The following is a 13,558-nucleotide window of genomic DNA, read 5'->3' on the forward strand; positions in this document are numbered from 1 at the left end:
GAGAGAGAGAGAGAGAGAGAGAGAGAGCGCAACATTTTACTATTCATAGTTTGGCCATTTAGCCAAATAAAAGATTTCTCTAGTCAGTGTACAGGCAAAACATGAAATGGACGTAGAGGCGTTTCAGCCTTTATGTCATTAATCATGGTGAAAAAATTTAAGTCAATTAAATTATTTGACACCAGATGGCACTCTGGAGTATTGAACTCATTGGTAGCATGCTGCTCGCCATGTTTTCAGTGTAATTCATACATATTTTGCTGAATTCGATCCACTATTATAAAATATAAGGAGAAAAAAAACTTTTCTTGCTAGTCCTGCAGCCATAGGCACTCTAACTCACACTGTGTAACATGTAAAAGAGTAACAGCAATATTACTTCATGTTATACCCAATATAAGCTAACAAACATGTTATACCAGTTAACAAGCACAAAAAAGTCAAGGGCATTTTACATTTAACAACAACAACAACAAATTGTACATTATTATTATTATTATTATTATTATTATTATTATTATTATTGTTGTTGTTGTTGTTGTTGTTGTGGTGGTGGTGGTGGTGGTGGTGGTGGTTTTGGTGGTAGTGTTTTTGATGGTGGTGTTGGTATTGGTGTAGTAGTTGGTGGTGTTGGTGCTGGTGTAGTAGATGGTGATGACAGTGTTGGTGATGGTGGTGGTGGTGCTGTTGGTATTGGTGTAGTAGGTTGTGGTGATAGTGTTGGTGATGGTGGTAGTAGTGGAGGTGCTGTTGATGGTGCAGTAGTCTGTGGTTATAGTGTTGGTGTAGTAGTTTGTGGTGATAGTGTTGGTGATGGTGTTGGTGGTGGTACTGGGGTAGTAGTTGGTGCTGTTGGTGTTGGTGTAGTAGTTGGTGGTGATAGTGCTGGTATTGTTGTAGGAGTTGGTGGTGGTGATGGTGTTGGTATTGGTGTAGGAGTTGGTGGTGTTGGTGGTAGTGATGGTGTTGGTGAAAGTGTTGTTGTTGATTATGGTGTTGGTGTAAGAATTTGTGGTGGTGGTTGTGTTTGGGGTAATCTTGTATTATGTTTAAGAAATCGTTAAGGCCTTTAACCTATCCAATGTGACTAATAAAAATAACACGCAGGTACAGTTCAACCTCACATACTTCGATACGATCAAGACCGTTATTATTATTATTTGGACATGTGTCTAATTGTAAGATATGACTGTGTTGCAGTGTTTGTAGAGAAAGTTAAAAAAAAACGAAACAAAACAACAAACAACAACAACAACAACAACAACAAAAAAAACTGCAATAGCAAAAGGGGGCGTATCTAGGGGCAGGGTCAAGGGGCATGTCTGGCCAGAGCGACATCTGAGCGGTTCCGTGTTTACACACCGCGGAGAGGCGGCCGCTGGAACAACAAGTCAAACGTTCAGCAGCTGGGAGAGTGGCGGCATACAGGACACCGACTGAATGGTAAAAGGGCGCAAAAATTGACTTTTACACCGGAATGTTTACTCGAAGGGGTTATGGAGACGTCAAGAAATCTACACAGAAAGTTCTGGACCCAAAGAAGGATGTTTTCACCCGTTTGAAGCATCTCCGGTCACTCTTAGGTGAGCTTTGGTGCTGTGACAGAGGCTGCGACTCACTGACAGGACCGTACGTTAGCTTAGCAGGCTAGCTAGTTGGTTAGGTGTGTGGACCAATGAGCAAACGAGTGCGCGAGCTAGCAAGCTAGCTAGCTGCATTTACATGACAGTTGCGAGACGACGTGCCTTTTGTTTCCTGAATGAAACCGTCCGTTTTTCTATAAACAAGGATAACGCAACCTCGTAGCTAGATTTTTTTTTTATTCAGGGAATGTGAAAAATGTCCGGTGTAAATTGTGTTCTTTGGTGTACAGCCGGTCAAGTGGCGATGCTAGCTAGTGTCAGGTGTCTTCTTGGTTTAATTGTTCTGGCGTAGCTGGCTAGCGTGCTAGCTAGGTAGCGAGCTTTCTAGCACACTCAGACAGTGGTATTATAACCTAAAAAATAGCTGGCTGTTAAATTGAGAAAGGGCATGTGGGATGAGCTGGTTTCAATCCAGTCCTTGCATATGGTCGAGCTTTGAGAGCAGCTGCAGTATTGTGTAGTAATCTATCAAAAAAAAAGAAAAGAAAAAAAAGCAAGCTTATTGAGGTCCTTCATTCAGTCAGTATCAAACAACACTAATGGACATGAACTGTTACATGTGCTGAACTTCCTAAACTAATGCAATGCTTCAGATCTGTTAATGCATAACCCTGAACACTGATCGCACACATATCCTTGCAAATCACCATTACCTCACACACAGGAGTTTTTTGATTTTCAACCATACTCTAGGAAAAAAGGGACTAAAATACTATATAATATGACGAGATATTCAGGCTCATGGTGGTGACTCGTGCAGGTTTTACACAGAAATGTCTGCTCAGATTGTACTTCCTGCTCTGTTATCCTGCCGAGCCACACGACCAGCAGCAAACCAGTTGTCCTGCTGACATACTAAACAAACAAAATAAACTTTTTATTGCTGCCTCAAACACGTTTAACATCCCGCCATTTCACACTCAGTCTGAGTGACATTTTTTAATTGATTTTTTTTTAAAGTGAAAGTTAGTATGTGACCCTCTTCTTAGTTGTATTGTGTTGAAACCTACGTAAGCCTGTGAGTTTTTTTTTTTTTTTTTTTGTAAGTAATTCGGTTCGAATCCATGTTCATTCAGACACTTGGTTTCTTCCACTATTGGTCTGCTTGTGCCTTACAACTGCCTTTTGATGGAAATACATATCACTTGTATTTCTGAATACACCTTCAATCCCAGCATCAATACTACTTCAAATGTGTAATACTGATATACTATCTGAAATGCTGCATGCATGCATTATTTCAAGACATTTTAAAATCTCAGCATGAATATGTCATCAACTGGTGTACTAGCTGAGGGGGCACACGGGGGATGCCTCAACAATTTGGTTGGAGCCACCAAGTCCATCCCTCCCACTACTATGTTTTCTCTTTTTCACTCTCAGACAACCACACACACACACAATCAATTCCTAATGTAATGTTAAGATGTAATTATTAAAAAAGGGGGATATATTCAGAAGTCTGTATTTTTAATGTGTTTTAAAGACATCTTGCAAAAGGGGGGCCCCAGTCAAATGTTAATGCCATTTGGGGGACCTTGCCCTGGAAAAGTTTGGGAACCCCTGTACTAGCTTAGCAGAGCTTGATGCTTTCAGTGGAAGCATTCACACCACAAAGGTGAGCTAATAGCCGTGCTCCAGTCCTATAAAAGTCTGATTTTGTCTATCACCAACTATGTTAAACCTTTCCCTGGCGTCATAAAAGTAGAAGTTATAAGTTATGTGACACATTTAACCAATCACGTTACTCAGCATGTGTAGACAATGGCATGGTTCGGTTAAAACAAAGCCCAGATCACCATTTTCAAGATGAGCAGGGATCAGATCTCTGTGGAGTGCTCAAAACAGAGTTCACACTTCACCAATTGTACTGAGCTCAGAGCTCGACTGGTCCAGAGTCCAGACCAAAACACACGTGTGAAAACGGCTTAAAGCTAAGTGATCATGGTCATGAGTGCCATATCCATACCAGAATTTATTCATTATATGGCTCTGATGATTGAGTGAGAGGAACGATGCATTTGGGTTCAGCAGGTTCAATGTCTGCAAGTGATGATAGCACTTGTTTACAGCTTCGTGTGTTCTGTTTAGAAATGCCCAAGCACACATTTTCATCTATCCTCTCATTTATGTCCATACCTCTCTGCACATTGCACATAAGCACATTGAATTATTGAAAAATAATGAAAAACAATATAGATTGCCTTGACAGTCTCTTCACGTCAGAAAGTATTTTGATCATGCGTTAATCTGTGCGTTATTAATTGTCATTTTCTGTGTTGTATAAGGTTTTAAAGTGGTACAGAAACTGCTTTCAGCCGAAGAATGTGTTATCAGTCTAAACTTCAGATGCAAGTTTCCTACTGATAAAAACTTTGTGTAGTCAAACCACATGCCATCTGGAAGTTCAGTCTTAACACATTACGCCTATGGAAGTGACGCAGGTTTCATGAAAGTGGTAAAATATTGACTATTATAATGATTGTAACTTTATTTTAATTATTATGATTATTTGTTATACTTATTCATTGCAGCCCTAGTTGAGATTCGAGGATATTAATTCCCACTACATAATTTAAAACCATATTGGACACAAAGCTTTTCAAACAGACATCATTGGTCAGTTTTGAGGTGTCTACTTTTATTTTTCCTTTTAGTAATTTTGGTTAATAAGCATTGGCGCAGCAAGCCGACGGGTTTAGAGCTCTGGTGGTTGAAGGCAGCTGAAAGGATTTGGCTAGATTTGCATGGCTATTTTTGCATGTGTTTTTTAAGAAAGTATTCACTGGTCTTTGGGCAGGATACTTTAAGTTAATTGAATATAATTGGATACAACAAGTATTAAGTATATTTTTGAACAATTTGGCTAACCTGCCATGTTTACACACAAGTGTCTTTCCTTGGGGTACTAGTCACATTCAGATGGATTCACCAATTGAACCTGCTATTACACATTACAGGACAGTGTTGTTGTATTCTCCAAGTCAGAACGTGTTTGTTAATTAACAGAAAAATGCATAATTGTTGATGCAGCCCCCTGCTAAACTATTGCAACAGCAAGGCCAATTCATTTGTTTGTGCTATATACCAAAGGCATTTGGGTTGATGAGATAAGAGAAGATGTTCAGAGCTATTTATTGTTTAAACAATGAATCTAACAGGACACACCTTGGTAACAAGAAACACCTGGCAGTTAGATACATGTTCCAATATTTTTGCGTGCCTAAAGATTGGGTGGTCTGAGATTAAAGGTTCTATGGTTTATGTTGATAAACACAACTAGATGGAAGTATGTATAAAAAAAAATCCAAAAGTCTCATGTCATATTCATCTTTTCATTTCAAACACAAATGTCTTCAATATTCAGCAAAAACAAATGAATTGGCCTTGCCGTTCCACTAGTTTCGGAGGGGACTGTATGGTGAAGCTGTGTAGCTTTCCCGAAATGAGAGAGTCTTCTGGAGAGAGGAGTTTACACTTTCCGTTTTCTCAGTCACAAGACAAGCTGGGTTTTTGGTCTTATTAATGCGATTTTGCATTACTGCAGAAGTGGAAAGTCAGAGCTTGGAACAATGTCATTTTTGACCTCCACGCATTCAAGTTATAAAGTGGGGAAAAACTCTTGGAGATCTCCATGTTCATCTTTTGTTAGCAACAAGCTATCCTCCTGTGTATTTGTCTGTTGTTTTTTTCTAAATCCAAAGCACACTGTGTATAGAGTATAACTTGGTAAAAAAAATAAGAAGCTGCTGTGTTTGCTGCTGATGCTGTGAACAGCCATGTTGACTTGATGTCTTTTTTGTTTATTTGTGTGTTTCTGCCATCATTGTTGTGTTGAAGGTAAAATTTCTCCTCAGTAAACTCTCACAATAAAAAAAAGGACTAAATATTGCTGCAGAACTGTGCAGTAGGTCATGAATATTGTGGCACTCACAAAGCACAACAGTTTCTATCAGTATTTTATCTTCATCATGTGCTTTTAGTTACTGTGTTTTGTTTTTTTCAAATGTCTAAGCTGTTCTGTTTTGTGCCTGTCATATCAGTGTGTGTGTTTTGCTGACTCCAGTACTGGTTCAATGTCAAGACTAGTAATCAGCGCTTACAGACCACTCCACGGCCATCATTTCCCTCAGTGTTGCTTTTGTCCGTGTGCATCATGCTAGATAAGGCTGGTTTAACCTTTTAGGGCCTAAATTTCGCTCTTGCACCACTCCAGACTTACAGAGTGCTGTGCTTTCATAATACTGAGGATTTCCTCCCACTGGCTGCTTCCTGTACAGATGGGAAGTGAGGATGATTGATGGGGTGTTGGATGTTCAGACCTCCTTTCCCTTTTTCTTTTCTTTCTTAATTCACATGTCATTCATTTCCTTGAACCTTGTGTTGCCCTGATTATTGTTGTTATTTTTTTAAAAGTCACATTCACAGCCTGAATTTGAGTATTATGACTTTCTTTGTGTAATTATGGTTATTTAAAGTGTAACTAGTTATCATGATTAAGATGCATGCGTACACCTGTGTGTTAGACTTTGGCTCCACCTTTAAAAGATGTCAGTTTGAGCTGGAAAGGTGCTGTGTGCGCATGTTACGCTTGGCTGGGCTCGACTGAGTTTGGTAATTACTGGAGCACCTGATCACACACAGCCTGTCTTTACCTCACCTTCCTGTTATGGGAACAAGGACAACAGTGAGCACAACATTTACAGCTGGGTGGTGTTTTTGAATTTTATTGTGCTGCCATATTGCTTTTGTTGGGACTCATGGCAGTTCTAAGTGTTTAATGTGACTTCAAATTCTTCCTTGATTACCATGAAACGAGTAGAATCAATTATTAATAACAACAGATTAACTTTGTGCAAAAGCAGATAAGTGTGTGTGTGTATCCAGGCTTTCACCTTAGCATTCTGTGTGATTTTGACTTTATCACATATGAATCATATGGCACAGTATGAGAGAGTAATGTCCAATAAATGTGTTTGCCCAAGCTGTCAGATGAATCCAGATGTCAGAGAGTTAAATTATGTAGCATGAGCAGTGTCAGATTCTGATTAATATCAGAAGCCGAGTGTAGCTTACTGTTGCTTATTTGAACGACACATTGCATTAGCACCATCAGTTAAATCCAGCCTATGACTTTGCTATCATTAACGCCGTGTTGTTGTACCGTAAGGCCTGATTTATACTTCTTTGGCCTCGGATCTGTGATTATGAAACGGCGTCATGTGTGGACACTGTCGTAGGTACCTGTCTTCATACTTACATGGAATTATGATGATGGCATTGTAAGAACCTGCTACACAAATGTTCACGTCCGTTGCAGGTTTTAATATGCTGTGGTTCAGGTGAGACTCGAGATTATCGACATTAATAATACATTTTATTCGTTGCATTTTCCTGCATTTTCTTATTGTTTTGATGATGGTTAATATTGGAAATACAGGAAAATGAGCATTTCTTTCATTTCAGGTTTTAGGCCAGTAGGGGAGGGTTTCCTGTTCTCAGCTGTGTGGTCGGAAACTGCTGGCCGGCACTGGCAATCCCAAAAAACTTAGTTGGATGATGGGGTTTTAGGTGATTCTGTAGTAATATGCAGTAAACAGTAGAAACTAAATAAAATAAAATACAGTACATTTTTGATACACAAATTTGGTTGTCTAAAGTCCACATGGCCAGGAGCGAGGCTTCCCAGTGGTGTCTGTTAATATTAAAGAATTGAGAATACCTGTACAAATCATTTCAGAGTTGTACGTTGATTAGCCTATCTTCTGTTTTATTTTGGAGAAAAAGACTGCCCTTTTTGGTGTATTTTTAAGTTCTAATCATTCCAGTGTACTCAATGTTAAATACAGAGCTCTTGCACAAAATGCTTAAAGGTTAGCAAGGCTGGTAATACAGTATAATCTGAGTAAATGTCAGTGAATATTGTAGAGATGATTATATCATCACATCACACAAATCTAGTTCCATGCAAATCGGTTAATAAAATCAAAACTTTTGATTTGATGATTTTTGTTTTAAAACCTACTAACATGCCCAATTCAGTGAGCCTTGAGTATAATGTTAAGTTCCAAAAATTGTGTGTGATAGACTGAAGTGATGCATGCAGAAAATGCAGAATCATTGGTGTTGGGAAGAGCTACTGTATAATATTAATAATTCTAGCTTCTAGTTTGTGTAGGCAGAAAGACATAAAGGCCAATCTGCCTTTATCAGAGCGTGAATGAGTGATGATGGCTGTATTCACATTAGCTTAAAAATAGTGCATGTACTCCTGTCTACCATGTGAGGAGAAGCAGAACGTCTGTGTGTAGCATGCTTTGGATATAGTCTTAGAAATAGCTACCTTTTCTAATCTTTTAGATCCAAGGATACGTGGTGTTCGGACTCGTCTTTTAAGCTTTGTAAATGTTCTGTCGTCAGTTGTAAGAATGAACGTTACAGTCTTCATGTTCTCCCGGCATCAGAGCCACTGAAGAGAAGTTTTATTTTTGAAGGAAATGTGCCCCAAAACAATAGCTAAATTTGTATATGTTTGTTTGAATCATTTTACATCAGACTGCTTTGTGAACAAGGGTCAATACAAAGCAGGATTTGCTGAAAAGTTGATTCTTAAGCATGGATCAGTACCAACTGCTCATGATCCAGCTTCATATCTAGAAGACGTAAGTATTAGGCTCCACTGCATATTTTGTGAATGTTTGCAAATCGCCTTTCCAAACGTGCTTGTTGGCAGATTCCGTGGCTAATGTGGCTAAAGTTACCACTGTCTCTGTTTGTATTCACAGAGACAGAGCTATGTTGTTATTTTTGTTTTTAACCCGAAAACGCTTACTGTCTATATAATTCATACATTCTTATTCATACATACAGGGCTGAACACCGGTATTTACGGTGTCAGTCATAATGGTTCGTGGATTTGTTGTTGCCGTAGTATCCGTAAAAGCACAGCCCTCTTCTGGAAAGGGGTCGGGGAGCAGCAGCTGTCACAAAAACAGCATGTTTTTGCTTCCACCTAAAAAGGGGCATTTACAGCATGGTGTAATAAATGATCTGTGGGGTATTTTGAGCTGAAACTTTACAGACACATTCTGGGGACACCTGAGACTTATATTATATCTTGTAAAAATGGGCATAATAGGTCTCCTTTAAAGTTGAGCAGCTATATTGATTTGACATCACATGCTGAAATCAGGGTTGTGGAGAATTTCCAAGCAGAGAGGGCACTTTTTTGTTTTTCCTAGTCAGAGTCATCTTGCAAGTCATTCAAGTCTGGTTCGAGTAACAAGCAAGTCAACATGCAACTTGAATCCTGATTTACAAACACAAATCTCCAAAAGAAACAAACACTGCTTCCCAGTTCGCCTAATTATTCTATGCTCTAAATATATGTACTCTCTTTATGAAGAAAAGCTATACGCTTTTGAGTGTGTAGGAAAAAGAATACGCAAGTACTGGGGCGTTACTAGTCATGTAACCTCAGAGAACATTGGTGCTCGGTCTCTTCATTTGACCCTACAAGATAAACATGGTACTCTTGTTACACAACATCCAACCATTAACCTTCTTGTGTGACAATAAAAAAAACAAAAACTTTGGTTAATGCTTAACATTTTATTTCTTACACTCAAATACTGAAGACTCATTAACGACGTTACACTCGTCCGCCATGTTTGCAGGTTGCATTTGGTGAAGCGAGCAGTCACAAAATTTCTCCTCCCTCATGCAAGGAGTTGTGGGCAATATTACCTGAAAAAGTGTCCTTGAAACCACACTCCGGAAATAGTAGACCATCCGGGTACCTTTTGGGATACAAATTCTACTCTCGGATACTATTTAGGACGAATAGTAGCCGAATTGGGACGCAGCAGTGTCCAAAAGAAACCGGTTTCACTAATGAAGCAGTTGAGTCTTTCAGGTGCTTACAGGTCCTTTCAGAAAGGGCACTAAGTGTCCTTTCTGAAGTTTTAGTGCATAAAATTGCTTAGTCAAGAGTCTCTGCACCATCACTGCTTGCTTGTAACCATTTTCAGACTGAGGTCATTATTAATGATATTGACATTTAACTTTGGCCGGGTGCTCAGCATGAGCAGCTACACTACGAGGCACTCTCACAGTGTGAGCACCTTTGTAATGTGATTTCCGCCTCCATCTTGGATCGAGTTGTAGATGATATGACTCTCATCATACAGTTTAAACCAGGCTTAAGAGTGCCTCCATTCCTTCCTCACAGCCAGACAGTATATGTGGGGGTTTTTCAGGCAGAACTCTTGCATCTCGGGGAGTATTCATATTGTCCTACAACAGCTGGCAAAGACATGGACGATTAAGGTAGCCCATTAGTTCTACAATATTTACCTACACAAGCTTTAATTTTTGAAAAATTATATGCATAGTGGGCTTGGAGAGGTGTTGCAATACACAATAGGTGGCAGTCAAAGCTGTTTGCAATTATCATCATCCTGACCCATCAAATAATCACTTAGAATTACTTTTGTTAACTTGATGATAATCAAGTCAAATGTGAAATATTTATTGCAATGTCATAACATTTAAATTTTACTGAATTTTGTTAACGTGTAAAAGAAACTTCCTATAAAGACTTGTATTCTGTGTACATTTATGTTTTCTATACTTAGGTCTAAATGTTGTGAAGGTTTGGTCATCTGTTCCTGACTGTCTGTCTACAGACCTGTGTATTTCCATTGCATTTGCATTTTCATTTGAATTTCTGGCTTGCTGATGCAAATGACCAAATTGCCTGTTAGAGGAGAAGGGGCTCCATCACATGTTCCTTTGTTTCGGTGTAAAAAAACATTACAGGTATTAGATGTCCACATGGTTTTTGCTTGTCTTGCTATAGAGCAAAGTTGGTAGACTGGTGAAATGTTTTCATTCTCAAACTCAAATAGAAATTAAAGACTTTAATTATGTTACCAATGTCTGCATGTTTACAAGTAGCCTATGCACTGTGTAATGCATGTGTTTGAAAGAACTGACATAATTACTTAGTAATATTTTTACCAATATATTTTAAGATACAAGGGAATAAGTGATGATGTCCCTACTTAGTAATGGGGAAAATCCTCATTACGTAAACATTATTTAAACACAGGATGGTGTTGTAACTAGGTGACAGTGTAGACTTCCGTTCTTTTCACCCCCACCCGATGCCTAAAATAAATAAACCAGCTATTTTTTTTTTTTAAAGAGAGCCATGAAAAGATCATTCGAATACTAGTGACAAAAGTTCTTCAGTGATGCTACAACACAAATAGCTCTGTGTTCTTTAGAATGCAGACCTAAACTCCACAATATTGCATACAGTGCTGTGAAAAAGTATTTCTTCTGTTTTTTTTTTTGTACATCTCATTCTAAATAGTTTTAGATAGAATACAACATAAAACAAAGGTAACCTGAGTGAACAAACAGTTTTTCATTTATTTTTACTGAAGTAAAAAAAATGTATCCAATACCTCTCACACGTGAAAAAAACTTCAAATTAAAATCTGTTTGTGCCACCTTTAGCAGCAATAACTGCAACCAAAGGTTTCAGATTTCACTCACTTCTAGGATTAGCATTTACTCCTATGCTTTGGATCGTTGTCTTGCTGCATAATCTAGTTGCACGTGAGGTTGAATTTACAGACTGAAGACCGGATATTCTCCTTTAGGATTTTCTGGTAGAGAATTTGGGTTTCCTGAATTATTACAAGTTGCACAGGCCCTTAAGCAGCAAAGCATCCTCACACCATCACACTTCCACCACCATGCTTGACTGTAGGTATGATGATGTTTTTGTGGAATTCTGTGTTCAGTTTACGCCAGATGTAATGGAACCCCTGTTTTTCAAACAGTTCCACTTGCGAATTCTCAGTCCACAGAATATTCTCCTAAAAGGTTTGAGGATCCTCAAGGGGTGTGTTGGCAAAATTCAGATGTGCCTTAATGAGCCTTAACAATCACCTTCTTCCTCATAATTTTTGGAATTGCTTTTAATTTTGGCATAGTGTGTTACTGGGTTAAACATTTTAACCAACTTCATGCTGTAGAAAAAGTTGTATTTAAGTGTTGATTTGATTGAACAGGGTTTGCAGTAATCTGGTCTGGTTGTGTCTAGTCCAGCTGAACCCCATTATGAATGCAGTTTCATAGATTTGGGGAATTAGTAACTACGGGGGCAAATACATCTTCAAACAGGCCCAGTTGGTATTGGATAACGTTTTTGCTTCAACAATTAACATTATCATTTAAAAAGTGTATTTTGTGTTTACTCAGGTTGCCTTTGTTTCATCTTAGATTTTGTTTTAAGTTCTGAAACAATTTAGTACGAGACTAAATACACAAAAACAGAAGAAATCAGGACGTGAAAATACTTTTTCACAGCACTGTATTCTGCAGTCTACATTGGAAAATCAAAATGTAAACAGTGTAAAGAGCCTTCAGCCATTATCTCCAATTCAACAGCAAAATGTAAAAGTGTTAATTATTTTTTATTAAATATAATGACATTATTTATCTCATGAGGCATCACTACCGGTTTGTATCTGCGAAGTAACTAGCTAACAAGACCTACATGTTTAAAGAGCTGTAATAATTTTCGTCCTAGTTCTACATCGCATATTTATTTTAAAGGTATTGAATATGACATAGACTACAGGAATTTTACCATTCTGTACACAAGTTTTGTTTTTTTTGTGATTGTTGCCAAAAATGCTTGATTTTGCTGCAGCTTTTTTTTTTCTTTCCATTTGTGATGCAATTTGAAGCATTTTTTGTGCTTTTTTCCGATCAGGAAACCTACTTGAAAATTAGCATTTTCTCAAAATTGTTTTGCACGGTCTTTCACAGTGATTTTTGTTGGTAAATGAGATCTTTTAGCTGTACTTATGGTCAATGCACATAAATAGAAGAGGGCTTTGGCTGAATGCGCATTGTGATGGTGTCACATGACATGTCTTGGCCAAGATCTGCGGTAATTTTGAAAAATGACAAGCTCCTCCAAATATTGTGGCGTTTGCTTGATTTTGCATTCATTTCTGCGATCAGAAAGTCGTGAAAACCTGGAGGGACTGTTTTACGAAGCTTTTGCATATGTGACCTCTTTGCTCTTCTCTCTTAATGTCCTCCTAACATGTGGAAGGCTCGTCTCTCTCTGCCTCATATACGAGTTTTTGGGTTGCAGCAGTACAGCACAAAATAGTAACGGAGCATCCATCAAAAAATGTGCAGCACCTGTCATTATTGTTGTTGCTGTGATTCTCGCTCTCTGTGCTCACTGTTGTGACTGGATGACCAGCAGCTGTCAAGGCTTTTATTATAGGAGTGTTTAAAGTGAACATTTTGTTCTCTTCTACGAGTTGTGTTTTTTGTGTTTTTTTTTTGTGTGTGTGTTTTAAAACATATATCAATATGTATCAATGAAAATTTGGTTTTAAATTATGTTTGAAACATTAAAAATTTTTACATTTAACTTAAGAGACCTGCTCTGGAAAGAAAGGTCTATGGTTAAATGTCCTCTTGTTTTGAAAAGGAGGCAGTTCATGAGTTTGTTCATTGATGATGATGATCAGAATGTCTATTCAGGCCTGCAAGACAACCATATTGATATGTATGGAAGCACTATTTATTATTAAATTGCTTTAAGAGTGAACATGGACTGTCTTTACGACTCTATCCTTTCCAGTGGTGATATTGTCAGGCCAATTGTCTTAAGCTATAGTAGGAGGTGGTGCAGTACCGGTTAGGTGGCATTCAGAAGCCATAAGGAGTGCCATATCTGATGCTCTCATTATTATGACAGCTTTTATTATTGCTAGGGATGTGACAGAGCCTTAGCAGGACAGGGAGTGGTGTAGGGTGATCAGGCCTGTTCCTAGATAACAGTTTAAATGTAACGCCTAATTTCACCTTTGTTA

The 13,558-nt window shown here is 38.3% G+C and overlaps 1 protein-coding gene across 5 annotated transcripts in view; it reads left to right on the forward strand.

Moving 5' to 3' along the window:
- The first annotated feature begins 1,348 nt into the window (after positions 1-1,348).
- Positions 1,349-13,558, forward strand: part of ralgapa2 (Ral GTPase activating protein catalytic subunit alpha 2) — a 128,570-nt gene continuing 116,360 nt past the window's right edge. For all 5 annotated transcript variants that reach the window (XM_017476062.3, XM_053682928.1, XM_053682930.1 and 2 more), the window contains exon 1: positions 1,349-1,583. In XM_017476062.3, coding sequence (XP_017331551.1) covers positions 1,478-1,583 — 106 coding nt within the window. In that variant the 5' untranslated portion in view covers positions 1,349-1,477. The remainder of the gene's footprint in view (positions 1,584-13,558) is intronic.

This window comes from Ictalurus punctatus, chromosome 9 (genome assembly GCF_001660625.3).
Source record: "Ictalurus punctatus breed USDA103 chromosome 9, Coco_2.0, whole genome shotgun sequence".
In the NCBI taxonomy this organism is placed as follows: domain Eukaryota; kingdom Metazoa; phylum Chordata; class Actinopteri; order Siluriformes; family Ictaluridae; genus Ictalurus; species Ictalurus punctatus.